We start from the raw sequence: 27951 nt of genomic DNA, 5'->3' as shown, positions 1-27951 counted from the left end.
ACTTTAACAAATCAGAGTAATAGCTAATGTGTTGCATATTTTCCTCTGGCTGAAAGGTTTTGGAAGAATTCAACCAGAACAGCTTGGCTGCTTTTAGGAAGAAAGGTAGGGGCAACAAAACTGTTTCACTGTTAAAAAAACCCAACAAGAATTATTCTTGCTAAAGAATAAAAATGCTCGGGATAGAAATAGCATCCTTTTAGTTATCGATGGGGAAACAGAGACTGCAAGAAGTAGGGTTACCATATCCCTGGGTTTTCCCAGACATGTCCTCTTTCTGAGCCCTCTGATCTAAGTCCGGGTGGGTTTTTTACATCTGATCAAATGTCTGGGATTTTGCTTTGCTCTAGTGGTGGGAGCAGGGGGAGGGGGATTGCAGGCATTAAAGAGCACAGACTGACCTGCCTACAGCTGCAGAGGCATCTGCAGACCCGTGTGTGCTCCCTGCTGCCTCTGATCACCTTCTCCCTGCTCCCTCCAGCTGAGCAAAGCAAAACCCCAGACATTTGGTCAGGGCAGGCAGGGTAGGGGCTGGGGCTGTGACAAGGTAGAGAGGGCAGGAGGGTTGCCTGCCCCTCCTGAGGGGGAAAAGGATGGGGGGTGACCCTTTGAGGGCAGCGGGGAACTCTGTGGCCTGGGTAGTAGCAGAAGGGCTGGTGTCTATGCTTGCGGGGCTGAGCAGCCAGGAGATGCTGAAGCGGGGTGGGGGGAGCATGGCCAGGCTGTCTGGTGCTGCATGGCATCCCCATCCCAGGGGAGAGGGTGCCACAAGCCTCCCCTCCCCTTCCCTTCCGCCTGTGCTGAGGCCAGACAGACTCTGCTGCCGCCTACATGAATTGGATCCACGACGCTCCCACCCAGGCAGGACGGGCACAGATGGGGCCCCTCCAGCAGGGCTGGGGGGGGAGATGGGCTGCTGCGGGTTGGGAGTGAGGGGCACAGGGGAGGCGAGGGACTGTGAGTTGGAGTGCGAGGCTCTGGCAGCGCCAGGGTGCTGCAGGTTGGGAGTGGGAGTGGGAGCCACCAGCAGGGACAGGTCAGGGGGGAGGCTGTGGGTCGGAAGTGAGGGACACCATCATGGCAGAAAGGGCAGGGGACTGTGGTTTGGGAGTGAGGGGCACTGGCAGGGCTGGGGTCAGTGGGTCAGGAGTGAGGGGTAGCAGCAGGGCTGGGCGGGGGCTGTGGCCTGGCAGTGAGGGGCAATACAATGGGCAGGGGCAGGGCACTGGCATGTCACGGCCACCCCCGTCATATTCCACCCCCCAGCCCTGCCCCGCATGAAAGTGTCCTCTTTTTTGGACCTGGAGATGTGGTAACCCTATCTATACAGAAGGGGAATGGGAAAAAATGGTGAATTGATGACAGAAATCCCACGTCCTCTGCTCTGAGCAGCAAGAACAGACCTCAGATTTGGGCTGCCAGAGTGTTCGCACAGGTAGCGTGGGCTTCCCTTTTGGCTGGTGCCTGGGGAACAGGAGACCTGGCTTCAATCCCAGCTCTGCTATGAGATGGTTTTGTGACCTCGGTCAAGTCATTTAATCTCTTTGTACCTCAGTTTCCCCCTCTTTTAAATGAGGATAATGTTATTTACCTTTCTTGTGAAGCACTTTGACATTTGTGGCTAAAAAGTTGGGTAGAAGACCTAGGCCCAGATTGTAGTCCACCTATTAGTTAAGTAGAGTCTGTGATTTATTTATTTTGCCTTTTCAATTTTCCTACAGGTCTTTAATAATTTTGTTCAAAATTTGTTCTAGTGATTTATGTATCAATGAGGTCCTACTAGCAGGACTGTGGTTGCTTTCCTTCTTAAATATGGATACTAGAGATGCTGGTCTTTAATTCTATGATACCACCTCAGACTTGCACTTTTGATTAAGTATCATGGCACCTATTACTTCATGTATCAATACTTTCAAAATGCTAAGTTGTTCATATACACTTTCTCCTATTAGGGTTGGCAAATCAGTCTTTTTACAGGTCAAATATTGTCAATTGACTGGTCAATGGACAACATAGTTTTTGACCGGTCAAAGATTATAGACAATTTTAAGGGGAGTAATTTTTTTTTTTAGGGTTTATTAACATAAATATTTTTTTTTTGTTTGTTTTTTGACACATTTCTTAATGGCAAATCTGTGTATGGCAAATTTGTCTGTGTATTATTTGACTGTATTTGCAATTTTCTACAATCTTTGACCAATAATTGATTGGTCAATTGACCAAACATCATTTAATCAATCAAATACCCAACCCTATCTCCTACATAAACACATTTTATTTCTCCTTCAAGGAGGTTTTTGTCATTTCTGTATCCTTATTTCCATACTGCCTTTGTTCCCCATCATCTGCCTTAACAAAATCTGAGGCAAAGTATTTCTTTAGTTTTTGTTCCATAACTAGATTGTCTTTAATCCCTACCACAATCGTACTCCATACCATCCCTATTTATTCTTTCTTGATTATGCCTTTCATTTACATGGTTGAACGACCTTGCACAATTTGTTTTAAGGTTGCACTGGATACTCTAACTCAGTATTTTCACTGTACCCCTACAATTTCTGAACTTAAATATATAGATTTTCTGGATGATCAAACCCTTTTATTCTTTCCTTGCAGGCTGTATGCTTATTGCTAATATCCTCTTTCAGGTGTTTGTTCATCTGCATAGGTTCAGGACACCTACAGGATTTTTTTTGCCTTAGCTTTGGTCATCGTTTTTGCATTTGGCCTTCAAAAGGTCTAAGCCAGCTCCACATTTAGTTATTTAAGCTCCTTTCTTTAAAATCATATTTCTAATTTATTTATTTTAAATCTGAAAATTACTTATTTTGGTCATTTCAAAACTAACCACCCACCCATGAAAAATGTCATGAAAGTTTTTTTAATTCGTGAGACAAATGGTTCAATTAATGTGGTCCTTCTAAATGTATATATTAGACACACACACACACACACACACACACACACACACACACACACACACACACACACACACCAGCAAATTCTGTCTAAGCTTGTTTCTATATCAGAACATAAGAACTGCCACTTACTGGGTCAGACTGTAAGTCCATCTTACTCAGTACCATGCGTCACATGGCGGCAGGGGGTACATGCTGCAAGGGAGAGTGAACAGGATCTGACCAGGGGTTTTCCCATTGATCCTCTCAAACTTGCAGCCTCCAGCATTTAAGGTCTAGGAAGTTTCGATTCAGAGGCCGCACCTCTAGTTCTGAATACTCAATAGCTACCAACCCACCTTTCCGCCAAGCATTTTTCCAATTCCTTTTTTGACTCTGATTGAACTGTCAGCTTCCACAACACCTAGTGGCAATGAGCTCTACACCTTAGTTACACGATTTGTGAAAAAAAGAACTTCCTTGTGTTTGCTGTAAACTTACTATGTACTAGTTTCATTTTAGTTCTTAATTTCTCATTACCATTTAAGCAGACAAGGTTCTTTGGGTAAATCCGATATCTTTTATTAGACCAACTCAAATACTTGGAAAAATTCTTCTTTGCAAGCTTTTGGGCACAAACACCCTTCGTCAGGCTGAAGAATCATCTGCAGATGATGGTCTGTGCTCTTCCTGGCTGGAGCCAATCAGTTAAAATGTAAATTGAGGAGGGCAGTAGGTGAGAGACAGGTTGGGGGAAGCAGCTGTAGTCAAAGGATGCAAGACGAGGAAAGGGGGAAGGGAAAGAGAATAGCTGGTAAAAAGTGGAGGGTTTACCTGGGGAGTCGGATGTCAGGCAGGTTATAACGTGTCATAAATCCAATGTCTATATTTAGTCCATGATTCAACCAGCTACAAAAAAAATCATGGACTAAATATAGACACTGGATTTATTTACTAAATTCACTAGATAGAATACTGCATGATCTTCTATTCCCACAATTAACTTATTTAGGCACTTTCAAACTTAATTCCATCTTAACAAAGTTTCCTTTTATCCCTTGGTGTGGCTGAAAGAGAAAGAGTATGTGGGGGCGAAATATAGTGTTAACATAAAATGGGACTTTCAAGGCTAGATTATTCAGTTTACACACCTAAATGGCAGCAGCCTAGCTAAGTAAGTGCCACGGAGCTTGCAATTCTATTTGCAGTGCAATGTAGATACAGAAATCTCCATGTGGGGACTGAGCATGCTCAGCAGTCTGAACTCTGACCAGGCAGCTATGCAAGCACATTCACTTGTTCTTTTACCTGCCCAAAATTGAATGTGGGAAGGAACCGATCACTAGCATGTGTTAGAAGGAAGCGTTAAGGAGGACAGCCCCCGTGATGTTTTGTCCAATAGCCTGGTGCCTAGGGTACTCACTCAAGAAGTAGGAAATCCAGCTTGTAGCCCCTCGTTGTTTCGTGCATGAACATGCATAGGCAATTCTATTTTGCCAGAGGCTGAAATAGAATTACAAACTCTGCGCTAGTACCAAAAAGGCACTTAAGAAGCTGGGTTACTGCTGCATAGTGAAATAGGATCTAACTTTCAGTGTTAACAGAAAGACTAGAAACTATTATTTCTGGAGAAAGAACACCTTATTTCTAGCCATACTATTACAAATTTCCAGCTGGTCATTGTGACCATTCATGGCCATTAGATCCTTATGTGAATGGACCAAAACTTATTCAATCCCATGGAAACTGTCCTTTACAACTCCTGTCTACTGTTTTCATCCTTAATGTATATTAACAAAGGAAACACTAAGGATACTCAATAGAAGTGGAGAACCTCACGACCACAGTGACAGAATTTGTCCTCCTGGGTCTCACCCAGAGTCCAGAGCTGAAATATCTTTTTTTCCTGGTCTTTTTCCTAGTCTACCTCATGACCTGGCTCAGCAACCTGACCATCATCATTGTGGTGATCACCAACAGCCATCTCCACGTTCCACTGTACTTCTTTCTGGCCAACTTGGCCTTTGCAAACATCAGTGACTCTTCAATCATGGCAGCCAAGTTGTTGTGGGACCTTGCTTCTCACACCAGAACCATATCCTGCAACTGGTGCATCATTCAGATATTTTTATTTCATTTTAGTGAAGGTGCTGGCATCTTCCTCCTGGTGGTGATGGCAGTTGATCGGTTTGTGGCCATTCATAAACCACTGCATTACTTGACAATCATGAATCAGGATGTGTGCACAGGACTGGTGATAGGGTCATGGATGGGAGGATTTACTCACTCGTTTGTTCAGACTGCACTGATCATCCAGCTTCCATTCTGTTGACCCAATATCCTGGACAATTTCTACTGTGATGTCCCACAGGTCATCAAACTGGTCTGTGCTAATACCGACCTAGCTGAGCTGCTGATGGTCTCCAACAGTGGACTGCTCCTTTCATGCATCTTTTTGATCTTGCTCATATCTTATAGTATCATCTTAGTCAAAATCAGGAAACACGTCACAGATGGACAGCACAAAGCTCTGTCTACCTGTGCTGCCCAGATCAGAGTCATGAGCTTAATATTTATGCCAGGAATCTTCATCTATGACCGACCCCTCAAGAAGTTATTAGGAGACAAGATAGTTTCTGATATAGATTCATAGATGCTAGGGTTGGAAGGGACCTCAATAGATCATCGAGTCTGACCCCCTGCATATGCAGGAAAGAGTGCTGGGTTTAGATGACCCCAGCTAGATGCTTATCTAACCTCCTCTTGAAGACCCCCAGGGTAGAGGAGAGCACCACCTCCCTTGGGAGCCCATTCCAGACCTTGGCCACTCGAACTGTGAAGAAGTTCTTCCTAATGTCCAGTCTAAATCTGCTCTGTGCTAGCTTGTGGCCATTATTTCTTGTAACCCCCGGGGGCGCCTTGGTGAATAAATCCTCACCAATTCCCTTCTGTGCCCCCGTGATGAACTTATAGGAAGCCACAAGGTCGCCTCTCAACCTTCTCTTGCGGAGGCTAAAAAGGTCCAGGTGCCCCAGTCTCTCCTCGTAGGGCTTGGTCTGCAAGCCCTTAACCATACGAGTGGCCCTTCTCTGGACCCTCTCCAGGTTATCCGCATCCCTCTTGAAGTGCGGCACCCAGAATTGCACGCAGTACTCCAACTGCGGTCTGACCAACGCCTGACAGAGGGGAAGTATCACCTCTTTGGATCTGTTCATCATGCATCTGCTGATGCATGATAAGGTGTTACTATCACCTCCCATGTTTAACATGTAATACTCCTGTTGTTGCAATACAAAACTGCATTAATATTTCTGTAGCTACATCAAATTGGTGATTCATATGGAGTCTGTGAGCCACCACACCCTGCAGATCCTTTTCAACTATCATACCACACAGTCATTTATAACCCAATTTGTATCTGTGCTTTTGATTATTCTCCCCTAGGCGCAGCAACTGCATTTGTTTCCTTGGACTCCATCTCGTTGTTTCTAGCCCAGATCCCCAGTCTACCCACATCCATCTGAATTGTGTGCCTGTCCTCTAAAGTGTCTGCAGTTCATCCCACCTTCGCAGAACCTGAATATTTGCCTATATCCAAATAATGGATTACACCATATGGTAAACAAAAGTCTTCCATTCATCGTCTTGCAATTGGTGGCATTTATTTGAGGTGGAACCAATGGTAAAATTACTTTACCGCTTCAACAGTGTTTACACAAAATGACCCAAATGAAATGTCATTGTACGTACAAAGCTACAGAATTAACCCACCACCTTCATTTTCTGTAAATAGGTTGCACACTATAGTATGAAAACAATGATATCATGAGTTAATTATAAAAGAAACATAAGTAAAGTAAAGTAAAGTCATGAAACAAAGATGGGTAACTTGGTTTTGGAGAGGATCAGCCTGTGAAGAAGTTGCTTGAGGGCAGCTTGAATCTCCCTGTTCCTCATGCTGTAGATGACCGGATTCATCAATGGAGGCACCACAGAATACAGAACAGCTGCCAGGAGATCCAGAGGGGACGGGGAGTCAGAGATGGGCTTCAAATAGGTAATGCCACTAGTGGAAAGAAGCAGGGAGACCACGATAAGGTGAGGAATGCAGGTGGAGAAGGCTTTCTGCCGGCCCTGCTCCGAGGGGATGCTCCACACTGCGGTGAAGATCTGAACATACGACACAACGATGAAAACAAAACAACCTAGAGCTAAAAACACACTGAAGGCAAGGGCTGCCAGCTCTCTGCGGTATGTGTCAGAGCAGGAGAGCTTGAGTAGTTGGGGTATTTCACAGAAGAACTGGTTGATGATATTTGAGTGGCAGAAGGGGAGACTAAAGGTGCTCCCAGTGTGCACTGCAGAGTTGATGGCACCAGCAACCCACACACTGGCACCCATCTGGACACAAGCTCTCCTGTTCATTATTATCCCATAGTGCAGTGGCTTACAGATGGCAATGTATCGGTCATATGCCATGATAGTTAGGAGTGCAAAACCAGCTGTACAAAAAAGGAAGAAGAAAAAGACCTGGGAAACACATCCAGCATAGGAAATTATCCTGTTGTTTAAGACAGCATTGGCCATGGAGTTAGGGACGATGACAGAGATGGCTCCAAGGTCAAGAATGGAGAAATTTGCCAAAAAGTAGTACATGGGGCTGTGGAGGTGGTGGTCCGTAGTTACAATAGTGATAACAAGGAGGTTCCCCACCAGAGCTGCCAGGTACGCTGCCAGAAAGATGACAAAGTGTAAAATCTGCAGCTCCCGAGTGTCAGAGAAGCCCAGGAGGAGGAACTCGGTTACAGTGGTGCAGTTGGGCATCTTCCTTCCCAGGGCACTGTGCAAGTCCTGGGTATAATAGAACAAGGGCAGTGGTAAGGAGGAGAGTAACAAACTCCTTGGCTTTGATATTCCCATCAATACTGTCTCCAAATTTCATACTAAGAACGTAAATATTCTTTTTTTTGCCTCATAGAAAATTTAATTTTAATAACTTATTTTTCCCTGGCAAGACCCTACATAAAATAAATTATTTTGATATTCCATTTAGAAAGTGAAGAAAATGTTAGCCCAGCCACAACTCAGGATTTTATTTATTTTTATTTTTTTTTATTGATTTAAATCCAAAATCTATAATTTATCCATCTCACCTGAAAATGTATGCTGGAAACAAATACATGTGAAATAAAAGATATATAAAATTTGATGTCCTTAGAGCTCCTATTTCCACCCCACCATCCACCCGACTCCCAATAAGCTGTATAACTTTATCTGAATTAACAGCAAAAACAGTGAAATATTCTTCATTAACTCTTGTAGCATTGAATCTATTATACATACAATGCAGTATGATTTTCGTAACCAGGTTTTCCAAATTTTATATTCTTAAATCCCCTCTGCATCTTACTAAGAGAGGACACTTCACTGATGCAGAAAACTTACTGAAATTGTTTCTGTGGAGGCTTTCTTATCTCTTGTGTCATGTTCAGGCTTCCCCTGCTGAGATCCTTTGCTCTTGTCCAGTTGATCTCTCAGATCTCCTCTGCACCGACCACTAGTCTAGATCTCCAAAAGCACAGATAACTCAGAGGTCTTTCTCTGCTCCCTCTGTCACTGAACGACTGAAGTGAATCCAACCAGGTTTCTGGGTGTGCAGCTGACCTCAACTCTGCCTTGTAGAAAAGGAGTGAAGCAAGACAGCAATTTTGCCCTTGTTGTCTTCCAAAGGCTCATGGGACTTGTTCCCTGGAGTCCTGCACAGCTCAGAAGGAAAAGCCCAGATGTAAACAGCCTGAGTTGAACAGAAGAGCCATGCTCTAGTTTAATCTCCCTCACAACACAAGTCATGGGATCTCTGAGAAGGCCCTGAGCTTCTCTATCTGGCTCTGTTGTCCCAGTTAGCTAGCCTGGGCACCTTAGCATGCAGGGAGGCACCAAGTTGCATTTGGGTTACTTCCTACATAGTTTTACATGAGAAGATAACACAAGGAAAAAGTCAAGTTGTAAGGTGCAAAAAAAAAAAATTCTAAATGTAGTTAATATATTCCATAACTCAGACAAACAAGCTCTGTTGCAAGGCATCACATTGACAAAATATTAGCTCAGCAATCACTAGCAGGGTCCTGGTTCTGAATCTACTGTCATGAATTTGACAGCCCCAAGGACCACTTTCCCCTGACTCGTATAGATCCCAGGTCACATCTCCCCCGCATTTCTTCCACCACCAGCTTCCCTTGAACCCAGCGGTGTCAAACACAGATGAACCCCAGATGCCAAATCAAGCCCACAGGGGTGCTCTAGTAGAGACACTGCATGCAACGTGCATTGTGGACTGGTTACATGTGGTGCTTGCCCCATGTGTACAGCTCTAGCCCTGCACACCACACACAACACAACCTGGCCCCAGCACCGTGCACAGCATTAGATGTGAGGGGCCAGCCTGCGGCACATGTTACCCACAGCAGGTCACTGGGGGTGCGTACTGCATGTGGCATTGGTGATGCCTAGGGGTGTATGCAGGTGCATGTGCACCCCCTGAGATTGGTGGTGCATTCCCTGAAGAATCATCGCCTGTGCTTTTGGGCAGTTGCCACTTGCCAGTACCAACCACCCTCCCCGCCGACTGCCAACACTGCTGACAGCATCTGTGGATGGTGTCGGATTGCCGCTGGCCACTGCCAATGCGGCTGGTGGTTTCTGCAGGTGGTCGCTGACTGCCCGTCAGCGCTCTCCATTCCCCCACCCCCCACCGCCGACACTACCATGGCTGCCTGCAGAAGCTCCCTGTTTGCTGCCACCACCGCCACCTGCAGGCAGTCGCCATCCCCCCCAACTTCCGGGGGCACGTGTCGTTCATGGCATGTAGCATTTGCACCAGGCTAAATGTGTCTATACAAGATGCTAGGTCGCTGTAGTGATGATCTACAGGGATATCGTTCATCACTGTGGCAACATAGCATTGACGGGCTCTAACTGTGATGCCGCCGCTACCGTGCAGTAGAAATGATCTGCTGAGTATTATTTCATTGCTCCTGCACAGTAGGGTTTGAAATGACCTGTGCGCTTTCGGGACTGCGCAGTCATGGTGGGTACTGTGTGTTCATTTAGTTCTTGCTAAAGCAAATACTGAATAACTGCACAGCAAAAACTGCCCAGTGGGGCAGACATGTAGCTGACTGTGCACACTGGATCCTGTGGGTAGGGTGGGTTAATGAGCCCAATCTAGACAACCCCCCAGTCTAGTACACAGGGCTAGCCTGGCACAGGTGCCACATCAAGCAGACATCCCCATGCAGCCTCATGCCATGTACAGCCCATGCCAGGCAGGCTCCACAAGGAGCATCAAGAGATCAGAGATTCATTCATGAACCTGATTTCTCTTGATCTGAACCTGACAGATGCCAGAGCCTGATCTGACAATATATGTCTCTGTCCTTCAGCCTAAATGCTAGTTTACTGTAGTGGGAGCTCCCACTTGGGACAGGGGTTGGTTGGAGTGCAGCAGCTGGAAGATTTGTGGTGTTTGGAACTCACTCTCTTCATGGATGTTCCCATGGCCAGAAGCAATGATCTCTTCATGGGAGAAATTTTAAAATATCAACCTTTCTCAGTCCCCAAATTGAGATTTTTTTTTTTTTAAATGAACCAAACTGTCCCAAAACATTTCATTTTGACCTTATCAGTTTTGTCTGGACTTCATCACAGCAGTTGACAATCTAGACCCCATGACCCCAATGTATCCACCGTGTGAAGGAAGGTCTTTTGCTAACAGGGGCCTTCTCTGACTCTGCACTGCGCTGTACTGCAGCTGGACAGCAAAAAGAAACAGCACTGTCGAAAAGTGGTAGTAGTCACCTGGTTTTGGTATCAGCCTAGTTTTCCCCTGAGCTGGGTCAATCTTGCCTAAAAATGGAAAATGTTGGTGATCCCCTGCTCTATCATATTGTTGTGTCCATTACATAGCATTACAAAAACATCCCAATAGCGCTCCTTGCAACTTTGGAGAAAAAATTATTAACATATATTATAGAATATATACAATACTAGAATTTTTACCTAACTTGGTAAGATTAACTGTAGGTTAAACAACTGTTAGGGCCATACTTAATTTTCCATTCCTTACTTATGCTATATTTACATTAGACTTGAGAGTCTACTGCAGAAGCAATAATCCTGAACATTATCATCAATCAGCATTGAAAATAACTCTAAGGATTATCTGTCCCTAACTAACCTTCCCCAGTTCCATCAAATTTTTCTTATAGAGGCTGTCTTTCAAAGACTTTAGTATTTCATTTCTCACCCACCTGGATACCTCCTCCAACCTGTCCCTTTCCTTCTTAAAAAGTGAAGCCCAGACCAGCACTAAGAAGTATCACTGTCACCTCAAGTGTCTTGCACCTATTAAGACAGCTAAAAAATTGCATTTGCTTTCTTTACAATTGAAACAAATTGCCAATTTATGCTGAGTCTGTGATCTCCCAAAGCTCCTGGATCCTGCACATAAATGCTGGCTCCCTGGCACTTATCTCCCATTCTGTATTTGTGCTTTTCATTACTTTTTCCTGGATGTAGCATCTTAAATTTATCCATACTGGCTTTCACCCTGTTACCTCTCACCCAGTTAGATAATCAGATCATCTATTACAATCATTCGTATTCCACTTTTGTCCTCCGGGGTGCTTGCAAGCTTTCCCAGTTTTGTGCCAGCCACAAATTTTCTCAGGCAGCTCTCTATTCTGCCATCCAAATCATTCATCATATCATTTAGAAAACCACACCCCACAAGTCATCATCATCTTGGAATTAAAAGGATTTATTTGAGGTGGCACAAGAAACACCAGACTTTTTCACTTGCACTTCAACAATGCTAACACAAACTGACTGCAGTTGAGTAACACAGACTTTATCGCACTGCTGAATGTAGCTGAGAACTGTCATGTTTCGTAAGCAGAATGCACACGACATTATGAAAACTTAATTTCATGATTTCATTATAGATCTAAAGAAACAAAGTAGTAAACCAAACACACAAAGTAGAAAGGGACATCCTGTTCTTGGAGAGCATCTGCCTTTGGAGCAGTTTTCTCAGAGCACATTTGATCTCCTTGTTCCTCATGCTATAGATGAATGGATTTACCATTGGAGGAACCACAGAATACAGAACAGCTGTCAGAAGATCTAGAGAGGATGGGAAGTAGGAGGTGGGTTTCATGTAGGCAAAGGCACCAGTGAAGATAAACAGAGAGACCACAATCAGGTGAGGAATGCAGGTGGAGAAGGCTTTCTGCCGGCCCTGCTCAGAGGGGATTCTCCACACTGCGGTGAAGATGTGAACATACGACACAACGATGAAAACAAAACAACCTAGAGCTAAAAACACACTGAAGGCAAGGGCTGCCAGCTCTCTGCGGTATGTGTCAGAGCAGGAGAGCTTGAGCAGCTGGGGCACTTCACAGAAGAACTGGTTGATGGTATTTGAGTGGCAGAAGGGGAGACTAAAGGTGCTCCCAGTGTGCAGTGCAGAGTAGATGACACTAGCAGTCCAAGCACTGGCAGCCATCTGGACACAAGCTCTTCTGCTCATTATTATCCCATAATGCAGTGGCTTGCAGATGGCAATGTACCGGTCATATGCCATAACCATGAGAAGGGATAAATTTGCTCCCAAGAAGCAGAGGAGACAAAACACTTGGGCAACACATCCAGAGTAGGTAATCAACCTGGTGTTCAGTAAAGAGTTAGACAAGGATTTGGGCACGGTCACTGCGATGGAGCCAAGGTCCACAATGGACAAATTAATCAAGAAAAAGAACATGGGAGAATGAAGTTCACAGTTAAGAGTTACAATTGTGATGATGAGGAGATTCCCCATCAGGGCTGCCAAGTACGCTGCGAGAAAGATAACAAAGTGTAAGATCTGGAGCTCCCGAATATCAGAAAAGCCCAGGAGCAGGAATTCAGTCACGGTGGTTTGGTTGGACATTTCCCTCTTCAGCGCATAGTGCAAGGCCTGTGAAGGAAGGACAAGAATAGTTGCCAGGATTAATGTTACAAATATAAAAGGAGGCAATCTCATATCAGATACAGCTCGTGAACTAACTGTCAGTACTGTCTTTAAGTGCTGTAAAATTGTCAATGGAAAGTATTATTGCTGGGAATATGTCTTTTTGTGTATAAAAGAGCTTCACAAACATCCTTAACAGTGGTTTTATATATATAAAACCAAACCACACAAAAGAGACTCTTCCAGAACAAAACAATGTTTATAATTATGAATATTGGTAATGCAATATCTCAGCGGATTTGCCTTTTCATTGCTTCATGCTCTCATTCTCCTCATTTCAGATCTCATTATGAAGCCATCTCCCTTCATCAAATTGGCAGACCAGAGTGCAGCATTTTTATTTGATTTTTAACAGCAACAACAAGAACAGCAAGAAGCTCAGCAAACATCAAGGTCAGGCAACACAGCACTTGTGACTACAATAAGAAGCTGGTCAATAAGCTGCTAGCACACCCACCTTTCCCCTTCCCTGGTATATACTGCATATGCATAGACACCATCCTAAGTGTCACCTTGTTTGAAATGAATCTGAGTAGTGCCTGCCATGTGGCTATTTGCCAGTTTATATGGTCCCTAACCCCATCTGGACAGTCATCTCTATGCCATGATAGGCCAATGCCATCCTTCTGTTATCTCCACATTGTGTCATTGATCTTTGTCATTTGGATACAAGAATTTGTATTTTGGGCAAGGGATGCTTCTCACTAAGCATTTCCTCATCTCACTTTCTTGCATCGCCCAATCTTAACTTGAGAGGCACTCAGATATGTAAAAGACATTTTCAGGGGGATCAACTGTGGGACTTACTGAGTTCTCCCTCCTCCAGACATTTTTTCTGGAAAACAACCAAATCTGGATGCAATGACTGAGGTGGGATTGTAATCCTGGTGTTGCTGGGCAAGACTGAATCTCTGCCAAGGGGCTTAGAATTTAAGCCTAGAAAGATGATTCTTATAAAAATGTGTTCTGTTAAACGTATCCTTTCTCACAATACATGCATTTTCTTCAAAACAATCAATTTATGAAGAAGAACTATCAATATGGGGGTGGAGGAATAAATTGGTTTAAAATAGGCAGCGTACAGGAGCTTTTGATTGAGAAAAAAAATCTCAAGTTGCTGAAACACTGAAATGTGTGGGTATTTGGTAGCAATATCAGATTTCTAAAGGGAGCTCTTTTCTTTTCTTTCTTTTCTTTTTACCTTTGACAAGCTGAAGAATTTTGAACACCTTGCTATTAAAATGCTGAGAGCTTTCCACTTCAATGTCATTTTCAGGTTCTTAAATACCCCACACACCACCCTTCTTGTCAACCAAGCATATTTAATTGCAATTAAAAACTTAAGCAAAGAATCTGGAGGATCGATCTTAAACTGAGAAAAACTTCACAAAGAATGTTGCATGATTTTCCCTCTATTGATCTATCTAATTTCCACATACATCCCTCCTCTTACCAACCAACCACATTGCTGTAAGTTTATTATACAAATTAATGTGAAGTTTTTCTCAGCTTGTGATCTCATCCTCAGGTGCCAGGAGTCTTTTCTTTATTTCCTTCTACTGATCTGTTTGATTTCCCTTTTCCCTGCCACTACCAAACCTTCACAAGTCAAAATATCTTAGTTGGAGCTTTCTCTCTGCTCCAAGACTGACCTGACAGAAGTAGATCCAAACCAATTTCTCTCTGCAGAAGACAGTGAACTTCACTGATTTGGAAGAACTGATGCTGCAGGAAGGTGATTTATCCACATCTCTCTTGTTAGGGCTTCTGGGACTTGTTCCCTAGAGCCCAGCTTACCTCTGAAGCACAGAATCAGAAGCAAACCTTCCTGGGTTCATGTATTTTAAGGCAAATAAGTTTTGTTTTGGTTCTTTACTTTGATCATCTTTTATCTACCGTTTCCTACTTCTGGACCAGAATGTGTGTCATCTGCGGTAGGCCTGTACAAAGTGGCTAGTATTCACTTTGGATTCTGATTTGTCTGGTTTGGAGACAGTGATTCAATTCAGTGATTCAAATCACTATCCCGAATCAATTCAGCCAAATCTGAGTTGGAGATTCAATGGATGCCATATTGGCCAAATCTCTGAACTGAACAGGCCTGATCCCCTGCTTGCTCTCCCAGCCCCATCAATGGCCGCCCCACCTGGCTCCAGTGTCCCAACACCTTAAAAAAAACCCCAAAATAACCTGCACTCACTGGTTCCTGCCAGGGAGGGGGCGATCCCCAGAGCCCCACCACTACCCTGCGCTGTGTGTGTGTGTGGTGGGGGAGGAGCGGGCTCTGCCATTAGTCCCCAGAGGCTACAACAGCTGCTGCAGCAACTGATGAGTGCAGGCTTTTTTTTTTTTTTACGTGTAGGTTAACCTCAAAGTTAATGTGCATTAAAAAAAGGTCCAGTGGGTGCATCTACACAAGACACTACTGCACAGTGGTTACTGCATATTTATTTAGTGCTTGTATAAGTGAAGTATTAAATAAATTCACAGTAACAAGAGTTACTACACAGTAGCACCAGCAAACACCTTTTTAGTGACACTGCTGTGCAGTAGCCTTATACTACTGTAACCTTTGCCGGCGCACTAGGCCAGGCGATATGCCAGATTTCAGATCGTCAAGGTGCCAGTAGCCCTGGGATCTCCCTTAGGCAGATCTGCTGATGGGTGTCCGTGGGAGCGGGTTTGGCCCTTACCCTCATTGTCCTAGCATTTACTCCAAGCCCAATGAACAGATGGGTTTCTTTATTATATATATAACTACATACAGGAAGAGAAAGAGATTGATCAAAAAGAAGGCATATATACATATATATATATAATCAATAGAGAATATTAAAACCAATCATTTATATACAATCTAGCAATGTAACTGTAAGTGAATTATTGTAATACAGGGGGTTGTTCCCTTACAGCAGACTCCCACACTGATTACACTCGCATGGTCATATCCTTTTGATTAAAACAAAACAGTTTCCTTTTCAAATTTAACCTCCCCTCTCATTGTAATAAATAGCAACACATTTATTGTGAGGATCTGCCACTACCTGGTGTGAACACAGCTCCTGTTCTTCTTGAGGCTCTGAACTCCTTTCATCAGTGCCGCAGCCACTACCGGGTGTGCTGCGGCCACTTCCAGGAGTGCCGTGGGTGCTTCCCAGTCAATGTGATCGGCCATGGGGGAACATCCCCTCCCTCCCAGTCAGCAAGATTGGCTGTGAGGGGACCCCCACTCCGCCTCCCAGTCGCTGTTTGATCGCTGGGGTGTCAGCTCCTGGAGCAAGGCACAGATCCTTTTCCAGTGGAGGAGTGGGGGGGCTGCGCCTCTGCCCCCATCTCTCTCAAAGCTGGAATTGGATCCTACTCTCCACCTTTCCCACATTAGGGGTGCTTTAAAGCACATGCACAGCCAATCGAAGCCCTCAGTTTTCAGCAAGGGCTCTAATTACATTGCAGATGGTCCAATAAAAAGCATGCACAGTGCATAGTGTGTTCTCCTGCTTGGAAAAGCCATGGCATCCAGTGCAAGCATTTGCTGGCCTTTATGGAAAGGGTACTAGACATGGTGCATCCACCAAGCTTGCAGCCCAGAGATCTATACAGCTGTTACGCTGCTCTGCAGTAGCAACTCAGCACGTGGCAGAACAGTGTTGCATGGTAAAAACTATCAGTCCCCTAAACTGCACCTCGGTATGTGTATACATGTGCACCTGGGTCAGGAGCAAATCGTCTCCCAGTGGGAGCACTTGAGTGCAGGACTGTTCCTACCCTGCAGCAGCCAGGGGGAGCTCCAGGCTTCCCCAGTGTCCGCTCTGGGCTGGCAGGGGGCACACGGGTCAGGCCTGAGTTTTGGAGACAGGGGGGAACTGTCCTGAAGTGGGGAACAGCTCCCAGTTGCACGGATCTTGGGTTCCCCGGCCTTGTGACGCCCTGTGCCTGAGAGTGGGGCTCAGCAGCACCGGGACTGCAGGGAAAAGATGCAAGGGGGTAAGAAGCTGGAAAACATATGCACCTTGTATTGCATGCCAGAAAACATAATTAGAGGGCTCTGAGCTGGGGCAAAGCCCTTGTCTTCTGAGCAGATCTGAAAGCAGCAGAAGCTCACACATCCCTGCTGCAGGGGGATACCAAAATCAGCCTTCCCTTGAATGGGGCTGGGAACAGCTGGGAGCTGCACCCTGGGTATGTATACCCCTTTAAATTGAGCAGCGCTGCAGTGGGGAGAGGAGGAACCAGGCTCAGACCCACCAGCCAGTTGGGGGACCTCATTTAGCAGAATGAGGGCATGATCCCTCCTCGACCCACCCTTCACAGGTCTGGCCTTCGATTCTTTTTGTTACATAGGATCTTCATTTCCCACCTAGGCATGCTGATGGTGTCTTTAACAAACCCTACAGGAAAGGCCTGGTGCTGCTTCCCCCTCGTGTCTCACCTCTCCCCAGTCCCAGCAGTGCTTACCACCCTGCCCGCTCCCCACACTCGGGCACAAGGCATCACCCCAAGCCAGCACCATCGAGCTGGACTGAGATCCTGATCTCCACACAGGAGCCATGGACAGGTCTCCCATCCCACCCCCTGTCCTCTGTGGCCCCACCACTTCCAAGGATTATTCGGAGCAGATTGCTAATCTAATGCCATCTACTCTAATTCTGCACCCAGGAACAAGAAACTCGAACAAGAACTGTAATGGAGTTCATGCGACTGCTAATTTAATGAATAGATGCACCCAAGGAACAGCGTTTTTGTATGAGGACCATATGATAGGAAGAAGCAATATTCACCCTTCCAGTCCTAGAATCCTATGAATATTTTGAAACAAGTAAGTAAGTGAGTGTGAGACCTTAAATCTCATTTAAAGTAAGCACTTAACTTCCTTTAGGGGGTTGTTTGTTTAAACAGTGGTGAACAGATATTTATGGCCCCGATTTTTTTTTTTTTCCCAGTGATCTAGTAACCCTCCCTTACTTTGATCAAAGTTAATGAGACAGCTGTTTCCAAACCAGCCATATGTAGTTAGGCACCCAACAATGCCAAAGCACTTTTGAATGTGCTAGCCCTCTGAACACTGGATCTCAAGGCTTTGGTGGAAAATGATGTGTTCTAACACAGATTAATGAGACTCTGTTCTTCAATGGCATGCCTTCCTCAGCCTTGAATCACTCCTTTTGCCATTTGGAAAAAAACCACTCTGTCTGCATCACAAATAAAAATGTCTCAATAAGCAGATCTACATGAATGTTCTCCTTGGGTATCCTTTTCCTGGTGCTGGTGCAAAAAAGGCTTGTTTCATGGCTTACTGTGGGCCCAAACTGACTGAGCTTCCGAATGTCTGTAGTTCTCATCCTTGCCCTGAAACCTTACAGTCAGAGCCTGGAGAGAAAAAAATGATGAAGGAGCACTTGGGAGATATGGGCAAGGAAGCATGTTCTCAGATGGAAAGAGGAACTTTAGTCATGTCTGTTAGACCCCATCTCCATGCGGCACCCAATGACTGGAGAGATGATGGTCCAATTGCCCAGGGATCCTGCTGCTCATTAGCCAGAGCAGGGCAGGGAGCAAACACCAGCACACATTGCTCGCAACAGCTTTATTCAGAGCACAGACGACTTTGGGCGAGCTCCCTCACCGAAAGAATACGGGGAGCAGCCCTGAACAACAGTTCTTTTCAATATTTATACCCCTGGTCTATACATATTTACATGGATTCCACCCATGGCCTTCCTTTGGCTCCGCCCATTTCTCCTCCCATCTCCAGCTCCACCTGTTTACTGTTTGCCTCATTAGCTTGGTATTGCCTATGCATTTCATTCATTTACATGCCTCTCTGCTAAGAGCACATGCATAAAACTTTTGACCCCTATCTTCTTCTGGTCACTTTGCAGTTTCTTGCCGGTTCTTGCCAGTTTTCTTGCTGACTTCTCCATCTCCAAGGCTGTATCTCTGCTGTTGTCTCCTGGCACTAGTTACTTAACACATCATGCACGTTGCACTCTATCCTTTTGTTAAGAATCCGCTTACTTAAGCACTAGCTAAATTGGTTGCTTTTAATATGTCAGCTAGCCTTGTGACCAGCAGCTTTTCCTGAGGTTACCTTTTAAAATATCATCCAATCTTGTGACCAGCAGCTTTTTGCTGAGACACAGGTAAAAGCCTTCATTTAGCTGCACGCTCAGCACTCCCCAAATTCCCTATCGTTACTCCAGCATCCAAAATCCATATCGTTACCCTAACAATGTCAACTTGAGTTCCAGCAGTTCAAACGTGCATGAACTATTAGGAGGACTAGTACCCATCTGTTTGTCTACCCTCTAAAAAGAAAAAGAAAAAAAGAAGAGATTGTGTAATAAGACACACAGTAATCCTTCTGTCTTAGTGTCCATTCACTTGCAGTTGACTGTTTTAATCCACTATGTATTCATAATGCTATCACAATGATGATAATAATAAACTCATAGTGTTAGAAGGGGCCTCAAGGATCATGTGGTCCACCCCCTGTACAAATGCAAGACTGTTACTCCTAAATCATCCGTGAGCAATGACTATCCTCTTTTTGAAAACCTGAAATGAAGGAAACTCCACAACGTCCCTGGCAGTCTATTCCACGTCCACACTGGTCTAGAAACAAGGGTGCTTTCCCCCTGAAATCTAATCTAAATCTACTTGCTGTCATCTGAAGCTTGATGTGCTTCCCTATTCAACAAGGGAGAACAATTATTACCCTCTTTTGTACGGCAGTTTTTCAGATATTTCAAGACTGCTATAATCTGCCTCTTAATTACCTTTTCTGCAAGCTAAATATGCCTAGTTCTCTCCATCTCTCCTTAACATGGCTTACCTTCCAAGCATTTATCATTTTTGTCACCTATCTCTGAACTTTTCTAACTGCTTCATTTTCCTTCTTAAGATGTGAAGCCCAGAAATTCACACAGTAGTTTAGGTGAGGCCTAACTAGCACCATGGCGAGTGGTACTATCACCTCCCATGTTTGACAACTTTCTTAGCAAGCTTTCGGGTTTCACACCCCTTCGTCAGTCTGGGGAAGCATCTGCAGTTGGCGTGTGCTCTTCCTGGCTTTTAAACCCAAATGCTTGCTTGAAAAATGTTTCCAAATATTTAAGTTGGTCTAATGAAAAGTATCATATTCACGCTAAGTACCTTGTCTGCCTGTGTCCTTAGACCAACACGGCTACAACGTACACCCTTGTTTTACATCTAATACTCCTGTTGTTGCAGCCCAAAACTGCATTAATGTTTCTGTAGTTGCATCAAATTGCTGGTTCATATTGAGTGTGTGACCCACCTTTTCAACCATAATACCACCCATTTATAACCCAAGCTGTATTTGTGCTTTTGATTATTCTCGCCTATGTGCAGCAACTTGCATTTATTTCCTTGGCCTTTGTCTTCTTGTTTCAAGCCCAGAGGCCCAATCTATCCACATCCATCTGAACTCTATTCCTGCCACCTAAACTACTTGCACTTCATTCCAGTTTCACATCATCTGGAGATTTGCCTGTATATTCTGTCATCTGAATAATTGATTGCACCAATTAGTAAACAAAACTCTTTAATTCTTCATTATCTTGCAATCGATGGGATATATTTTAGATGGTGCAACGACAGTAAAATTGATGCATGAAACATTACTTTCCACTTCAACAGTGTCAGCACATAATGATAAAAGCCAGGTCTTTGACATTACAGAGTTACAGAATTAACCCACCACCTTCATTTTTTATATGGAGGATTCACACAATACTATGAAAAAACTAAGTTCATGTGTAAATTAGAAAAGAAAAATATAAGTAAAGCAAAGTCATGAAAGAAAGATGGACAGACTGTTCTTGGAGAGGATCAGCCTGTGGAGCAGTTTCCTCAGGGCAGCTTGGATCTCCTTGTTCCTCATGCTGTAGATGACCGGATTCATCAATGGAGGCACCACAGAATACAAAACAGCTGCCAGGAGATCCAGAGGGGACGGGGAGTCAGAGACGGGCTTCAAGTAGGTAATGCCGGCAGTGGAAAAAAACAGGGAGACAACAGTAAGGTGAGGAATGCAGGTGGAGAAGGCTTTCTGCCGGTCCTGCTCAGAGGGGATTCTCCACACTGCGGTAAAGATCTGAACATACGACACAACGATGAAAGCAAAACAGCCTAAAGCTAGAAACACACCGAAGGCAAGGGCTGCCAGCTCTCTGCGGTATGTGTCAGAGCAGGAGAGCTTGAGCAGCTGGGGCACTTCACAGAAGAACTGGTTGATGATATTTGAGTGGCAGAAGGGGAGACTAAAGGTGCTCCCAGTGTGCAGTGCAGAGTACATGACACCAGCAGCCCAAGCACAGGCAGCCATGTGGATGCAAGCTCTTCTGTTCATTATTATCTCATAATGCAGTGGCTTGCAGATAGCAATGTACCGGTCATATGCCATAATGGTGAGGAATGAAAAATCAGCTGAAGAAAAGAGGAAGAAGAGACAGACCTGGGACACACATCCAGCATAGGAAATTGTCCTGGTGTTTAAGAGAGAATTGGCCATGGACTTGGGGACAATGACGGAGATGGATCCAAGGTCAAGGATGGACAGATTTGCCAAAAAGTAGTACATGGGGCTGTGGAGGTGGTGGTCCGTAGTTACAATAGTGATAACAAGGAGGTTCCCCACCAGAGCTGCCAGGTACACTGCCAGAAAGATGACAAAGTGTAAGATCTGCAGCTGCCGAGTGTCCGAGAAGCCCAGGAGAAGGAACTCGGTTACAGTGGTGCAGTTGGGCATCTTCCTTTCCAGGGCACCATGCAAGTCCTGGGTATAATAGAACAAGGGCAGTGGTAAGGAGGAGAGTAACAAACTCAGTGGCTTTGATATTCCCATCAATAATGTCGCCAAATTTCATGCTAAGAATGTAAATACTCCATTTTTTGCCTCCTGGAAAATCTGATTTTAATAAATTATTTTTCCCTGGCAAGATCCTACATAAAATAAAATATCTTGATATTCCATTTAGAAAGTGAAGAAAATGTTAGCCCAGCCACAACTCATGATTTTTATTTTTTTATCTTTATTGATTTAAATCCAAAAGTCTATAATTTATCCATCTCACCTAGAAAATGTATGCTGGAAACAAATGCATGTGAAATAAAAGATATATAAAATTTGACTTCCTTAGTGGTCCTATTCCCACCCCACCCTCCACCCCACTCCCAAAAAGCTGTATAACTTTATCTGAATTAATAGCAAAAACAGTGAAACATTCTTCATTGACTCTTGTAGCTTTGAATCTATTACACATACAATGCAGTATGATTTTCGTAGCCAGGTTTTCCAACTTGAATGTTTTTAATTGTCTTCTGCATCTTCCTAAGACACAACACTTCACTGATAAAGAAAACTTACTGAAATTGTTTCTGTGGAAGTTTCCTTTTCTCTTGTGTCATATTCAGGCTTCCCCTGCCAATATCCTTGCTCTTGTCCAGTTGATCTCTCAGATCTCCTCTGCACCAACCACTAGTCTAGGTCCCCAGAAGCACAGCTAACTCAGAGGTTTTTCTCTGCTCCCTCTGTCACTGAACGACTGAAGTGAATCCAACCAGGTTTCTGGGTCTGCAGCTGACCTCAACTAAGCCTTGTAGAAAAGGAGTGAAGCAAGACGGCAATTTTTCAGGTTTTTTTTTCCCCCAAAGGCTCATGGGACTCATTCCCTGGAGTCCTGCACAGCTCAGAAGGAAAAGCCCAGATGTAAACAGTCTGAGCTGTACAGATGTTAGCAGAACAGCAGAGCTCTGCTCTGGTTTAATCTCCCTCACAACACAAGTCAAGGGATCTCTGAGAAGGCCCTGAGCTTCTCTCCCTGGCTCTGTTGTCCCAGTTAGCCAGCCTGGGCACCTTAGCATGCGGGGAGGCACCAATTTGCAATTCGGTTACTTCCTATGTAGTTTTGCATAAGAACATAACATGAGAATAAAAATTAGGTTGCAAGGTGCAAAAAAATAATTCTAAATATAATTAACGTATTCCATGACTCAGACAAACAAGCTCCATTGCAAGGCATTTCTTCCACTATCAGCTTCCCTTGAACGCAGCGGTATCAAACACAGATGGACCGCATCTGCCAGGTCAAGCGCACAGGGGTGCTGTAGTGGAGGCACTGCATGCAACGTGCATTGTGGGCTGGCTACATCTGGTGCTTGCACCACGTGTACAGCCGTAGCCCTGCACACCACACGCAACACAACCTGGCCCCAGCACTGTGCACAGCATAAGATGTGAGGAATCAGTTTGCGGCACATGGTGCCCACAGCAGGTCACTGGGGTGCGTATTGCATGTGACATTGGTGATGCATAGGGGGTGTACGTGGGAGCACGTGCACCCCCTGAGATTGGCAGTTCTCCCCGTGAAAAAAGCATCACTGGTGCTGTGGGCAATTGCCACTTGCCAGTTCCCACCCCCCCCCCAATCCCCGGACTGCCAACACTGCCGACAGTATCTGCAGATGGTCGCTCATCGCCTCTGGCCACTTCCAACATTGCTGGTGATGTCTGCGGGTGGTTGATGACCGCTGGTCACTACTTGCCACTCCCCTCGCCTCCGCCGCCAACACTACCATGGCTACCTGGAGGTGCTTCCCATTTGCTGCCACCACCGCCACCTGCAGGTAGTCGCCATTCCCCGCCAGCTTCCACGGGCACGTGTCGTTCATGGCATTTGGCATTTGCACCAGGCTAGGTGTGCCTATACGAGATGCTAGGTCGCTGTAGCGATGCATTACGGCGATGTCATTCATCCCTGTAGCAACATAGCATTGGCAGACACTAAGTAGGATGCCACCGCTACTGTGCAGTAGCAATGAGCTCCTGAGCATTACCTCATTGGTACTGTGTAGTAGCATTTGAAATTACCCGTGCACCTTCAGGACTGCGCAGTCTTGTCAGGTTCTGGGCATTCATTTAGTTCTCGTTAAAGCAAGTACTACATGACTGCACAGTAAAAACTGCCCAGTGGGGCAGACATGTAGCTGACTGTGCACGCTGGATCCTGCATTCAGGGTGGGTCAATGGGCCCAATGCAGACAAACCCCCTGTCTAGTACACAGGGCTAGCCTGGCACAAGTGCCACGTGAAGCAGACATCCCCGTGCAGCCTCATGCCATGTACAGCCCATGCCAGACAGACTCCACAAGAAGCACCAAGAGATGAGAGACTCATTCATGGACCTGATTTCTGTTGATCTGAACCTGACAGATGCCAGAGCCTGATCTGACAATATGTGTCTCTGTCCTTCAGCCTCCATGCTAACTTACTGTAGTGGGAGCTCCCACTTGAGACAGGGGTTGGTTGGAGTCCAGCAGCTGGAAGATTTATGCTGTTTGGAATTCGCTGTCTTCATGGATGTTCCCATGGCCAGAAACAATGATCCCATCATGAGAGAAATATTAAAATATCAGTCTTTCTCAATCCCCAGTTTGGGATTTATTTTACTTTTTCATGAACCAAGCAGTCTGAAAATATTTCATTTTGACCTTATCAGTTTTGTTTGGACTTCATTACAGCAGTTGACAATCTAGAGCCCATGACCCCAATGTATCCACCCTGTGGAGGAAGGTCTTTTGCTAACAGAGGCCTTCTCTGACCCTGCGCGGTGCTGTACTGCAGCTGGGCAGCAAAAAGAAGCAGCACTGATGAAAAGTGGTAGTAGTCACCTGGTTTTGGTATCAGCCTAGTAAAATGGAAAATATTGGTGATCCCCTGCTCTATCATATTGATGTGTCCATTACATAGAGTTACACAGATATCCCAATAGCCCTCCTTGCAACCTTCAAGAAAAAAAGTGGTTTTGTCTTCCTAATGTGAAAGCCATCACTTTCTGATGGCATCTCTGATTGGGAATCTCCTTGATATCACAGTTATAATTCTTGACCACCATCTCCACAGTCCCATGCACTTCTTCCTGATGAACCTTTCTATCCCAGACCTTGGAACGATCTCTGTCACCAGCTCTATATCCTTAGCCAATTCTCTGCTGAACACCAGGTCCATGTTCTGTGCTGGATGTGTCGTCCAAGTCCTTTTCTTCCTTGCAGCTGACTTCCCTTTCCTCACTATCACAGCATATGATCGATGCACTGTCATCTGCAAAACACTGCACTATGAGACAATCTTGAACAGGAGAGCTTGCATATAAATGGCAGCCAGTGTATGGATCTGTGGTTTTTCTATATTCTGCCCTGCACACTGGTAACACCTTTAGTGCGTCTTTCCAGGAAGCTAATATCATCAACCAGTTCTTCTGTGAAATCCCTCAGCTAATCAAGCTCACTTGCTCTGACTTGTACCATACACACCTTGAGATAATTGCTGTTGGTGTTTGCATAACTTTAGACCTGTTTTCTTTTCATAATGGTAACTTACATTCAGATCTTCAACACAGTGCCCATCTGAGCAAGGAAAGCACAAAGACTTCTCACCTTCCTTCCTCACCTCATTCTGGGCGCCTTGCTTATAAGCATGTGTACCTTTCCCTATATGTAACCTATCTCCAGCTCCCCATCAGCTCTTGACCTCATAGAAACCATAATCTATTCCATGCTGGATCCAATAATCAATCCAGTTATGTACAGTAGTGGGGAGGGGAGAGGTGTGAGGGTTGTTGGCGGGGGGGTGGGCAGCGGGAGCAGTTGAGTGCAGGGCTGTTCCTGCCCATCTACCCCACTTTGACCCCTGCAGCAGCCAGAGGGAGCTCCAGGCTGGGAATGGCTGGGGGCTGCACACGCTGTACATATTGCCCTTTAAATTGACCAGTGCTGCAGTGGGGAGAGGAGGAACCAAGTTCAGATCCACCAGCCAGTAGGGGGACCTCATTCAGCAGGACCAACCATGACCGCTCTGCCACCCACCCACCCTCCATGGGTCTGGCCTTTGATCCTCTTCATTACATGTGATCCTTGTTTCCCACATTGGCATGATGATGGCGTCTTTAACAAACCCTACAGGGAAGTCCTGTCATGTCTCCCCTCTCCCCAGTCTTGGCAGTGGTTACCGCCCCCCTTCCCCCACTCCACAAACACTCAGGCACAAGGCATCACCCCAAGCCAGCACCATCAAGCTGGACTGAGATCCTGATCTCCACAAAGGGTCATGAATAGGTCTCCCACCCCACCACCTGTCCCCTGTGGCCCCTCCACTGCCTAAGGTGACTGGGAGCAAACGGCTAATCTAATGCCATCTACTCTAATTCTGCACCCAGGAACAAGAAACTCCAGCAAGAACTGTACTGGAGTTCATTCGGCTGTGCTAATTGCATGAATAGATGCACCCAGAGAACAGCGTTCTTGTATTAGGACCTAACATATCATTGGAGGAAGCAATACTCTCCCTTCCAGTCCTAGGATCCTATAAATATTTTGAAACAGGCAAGTGAGTTTGAGACCTTAAATCTCATTTAAAGTAAGCACCTAATTTTCTTTAGGGAATTAAAAAAAAAACCCCACAACTTGTTTGAGCAGTGGTGAATAGATATCTATGGCCCTGAATTTTTTTTCCGGTGATACGGTAACCCTCCCTTACTATGACCAAAACACAGTAATGTGTTTTGTGATCAGTAGCAAAGTCGATCAGCAAATTTCCCTTTAAACACTTTTTGTTTGGGAAGTGCTGTGTTAGTATCCCTGGACAAGTTCACAAAACCTGAGTCGTGTCAACTCGAGTTCCAGCTGTTCACACATGGATAAACTATTAGGAAGACTAGCTCCCATCTGTCTGCCTACCCTCCAAAAGGAACAAGATAATAAAATAGATTGTGTAATAAGACACACAGTAATCCTTCTGTCTCAGTGTCCATTCACTTGCAGTTGGCTGTTTTAATCCACTATGTATTCATAATGCTATTACAATGATGATAATAATAAACTCATAGTGTTAGAAGGGGCCTCAAGGATCATGCCATCCACCCCGCTGCACAAATGCAAGACTGTTACTCCTAAATCATCCATGAGCAATGACTATCCTCTTTTTGAAAACCTGAAATGAAGGAAACGCCACAACGTCCCTGGGCAGTCTATTCCACGTCCGCACTGGTCTAGAAACAAGGGTGCTTTTCCCCCCTGAAATCTAATCCAAATCTACTTCGCTGTCATATGAAGCTTGATGTCCTTCCCTATTCAACAAGGGAGAACAATTGTTCACCCTCTTCTTTACAGCAGTTTTTCAGATATTTCAAGACTGCTGTGATCTGCCTCTTAATTACCTTTTCTGCAAGCTAACTAGTTCTCTCAAACTCTTTTTAACATGGCTTGCCTTCCAACCATTTATTATTTTTGTCACCTATCTCTGAACTTTTGTGACTTCCTCATATTGTCTCTTAAGATATGAAGCGCAGAAATTCACACAGTAGTCTAGGTGAAAACTAACTAGCACCATGTCGAGTGGTACCATCACCTCCCATGTTTTACATCTAATACTCCTGTTGTTGCAGCACAAATTGCATTAATGTTTCTGTAGCTACATCAAATTTCTGATTCATATTGAGTCAGTGATCCACCAGACCCTGCAAATCCTTTTCCAGAATCATACTACCCAGCCATTTATAACACATTTTGTATCTGTGCTTTTGTTCAGTCTCCCCTAGGTGCAGCAACTTGCATTTATTTCCTTGGACTTCATCTTGTTGTTCCTAGCCCAGCTTCCCAGTCTAACCGGATCCATCTGAATTCTACTCCTATCCTCCAAAGTGTCTGCGGCAAATCCCACCTTCCAGAATCTGGATATTTGTCTATATCCAAATAATGATTTACACCAACTGGTAAATGAAATCTTCAATTCCTCATCTTGCAATTCATGGCATTTATTTTAGGTGGTGCAGTCAGCAAAATTCATGCATGAAACATTACTTCCCCGCTTCAACAGTTTTAACACAAAATGACCCAAGTCAAGTGTCATTGTATGTACAAAGCTACAGAATTAACCCACCACCTTTTTTTTCTTGTAAATAGGTTGAA

At 44.8% G+C, this 27951-nt stretch overlaps 3 protein-coding genes, 1 long non-coding RNA gene and 1 pseudogene across 4 annotated transcripts; 2 read left to right on the top strand and 3 right to left on the bottom strand.

Moving 5' to 3' along the window:
• The first annotated feature begins 60 nt into the window (after positions 1-60).
• LOC132251367 (uncharacterized) lies at positions 61-27951 on the top strand. Its single transcript, XR_009463340.1, has 4 exons — positions 61-105; positions 13248-13359; positions 17623-17782; positions 27572-27951. It is a non-coding gene; the product is annotated as an uncharacterized LOC132251367 (long non-coding RNA).
• On the top strand, positions 4828-5550 carry LOC132251469 (olfactory receptor 4D5-like; annotated as a pseudogene).
• On the bottom strand, positions 6543-9607 carry LOC132251663 (olfactory receptor 14A16-like). Its single transcript, XM_059731616.1, has 2 exons — positions 8343-9607; positions 6543-7748 (listed from the first exon to the last, which is right to left on the bottom strand). Exon 2 carries the CDS (start codon positions 7719-7721, stop codon positions 6765-6767), a length of 957 nt encoding a protein of 318 aa, XP_059587599.1. The 5' UTR covers positions 7722-7748; positions 8343-9607; the 3' UTR covers positions 6543-6764.
• On the bottom strand, positions 11695-17626 carry LOC132251365 (olfactory receptor 14A16-like). The gene is made up of 2 exons (XM_059730603.1): positions 16011-17626; positions 11695-12912 (listed from the first exon to the last, which is right to left on the bottom strand). Exon 2 carries the CDS (start codon positions 12883-12885, stop codon positions 11902-11904), a length of 984 nt encoding a protein of 327 aa, XP_059586586.1. The 5' UTR covers positions 12886-12912; positions 16011-17626; the 3' UTR covers positions 11695-11901.
• Positions 20514-22583, bottom strand: LOC132251366 (olfactory receptor 14C36-like). The gene is made up of 2 exons (XM_059730604.1): positions 22355-22583; positions 20514-21763 (listed from the first exon to the last, which is right to left on the bottom strand). The coding sequence occupies exon 2, from the start codon at positions 21734-21736 to the stop codon at positions 20780-20782; it is 957 nt and encodes a 318-aa protein (XP_059586587.1). The 5' UTR covers positions 21737-21763; positions 22355-22583; the 3' UTR covers positions 20514-20779.

This window comes from Alligator mississippiensis, chromosome 7 (assembly GCF_030867095.1).
Source record: "Alligator mississippiensis isolate rAllMis1 chromosome 7, rAllMis1, whole genome shotgun sequence".
Classification (NCBI taxonomy): Eukaryota; Metazoa; Chordata; order Crocodylia; family Alligatoridae; genus Alligator; species Alligator mississippiensis.
This window is presented reverse-complemented; position numbering and strand designations above follow the sequence as displayed.

Bases quoted from the DNA above. Each gene is read 5' to 3' on its own strand.
- LOC132251366 (XM_059730604.1), bottom strand. From the start codon at position 21,736: ATGCCCAACTGCACCACTGTAACCGAGTTCCTTCTCCTGGGCTTCTCG.
- LOC132251663 (XM_059731616.1), bottom strand. From the start codon at position 7,721: ATGCCCAACTGCACCACTGTAACCGAGTTCCTCCTCCTGGGCTTCTCT.
- LOC132251365 (XM_059730603.1), bottom strand. From the start codon at position 12,885: ATGTCCAACCAAACCACCGTGACTGAATTCCTGCTCCTGGGCTTTTCT.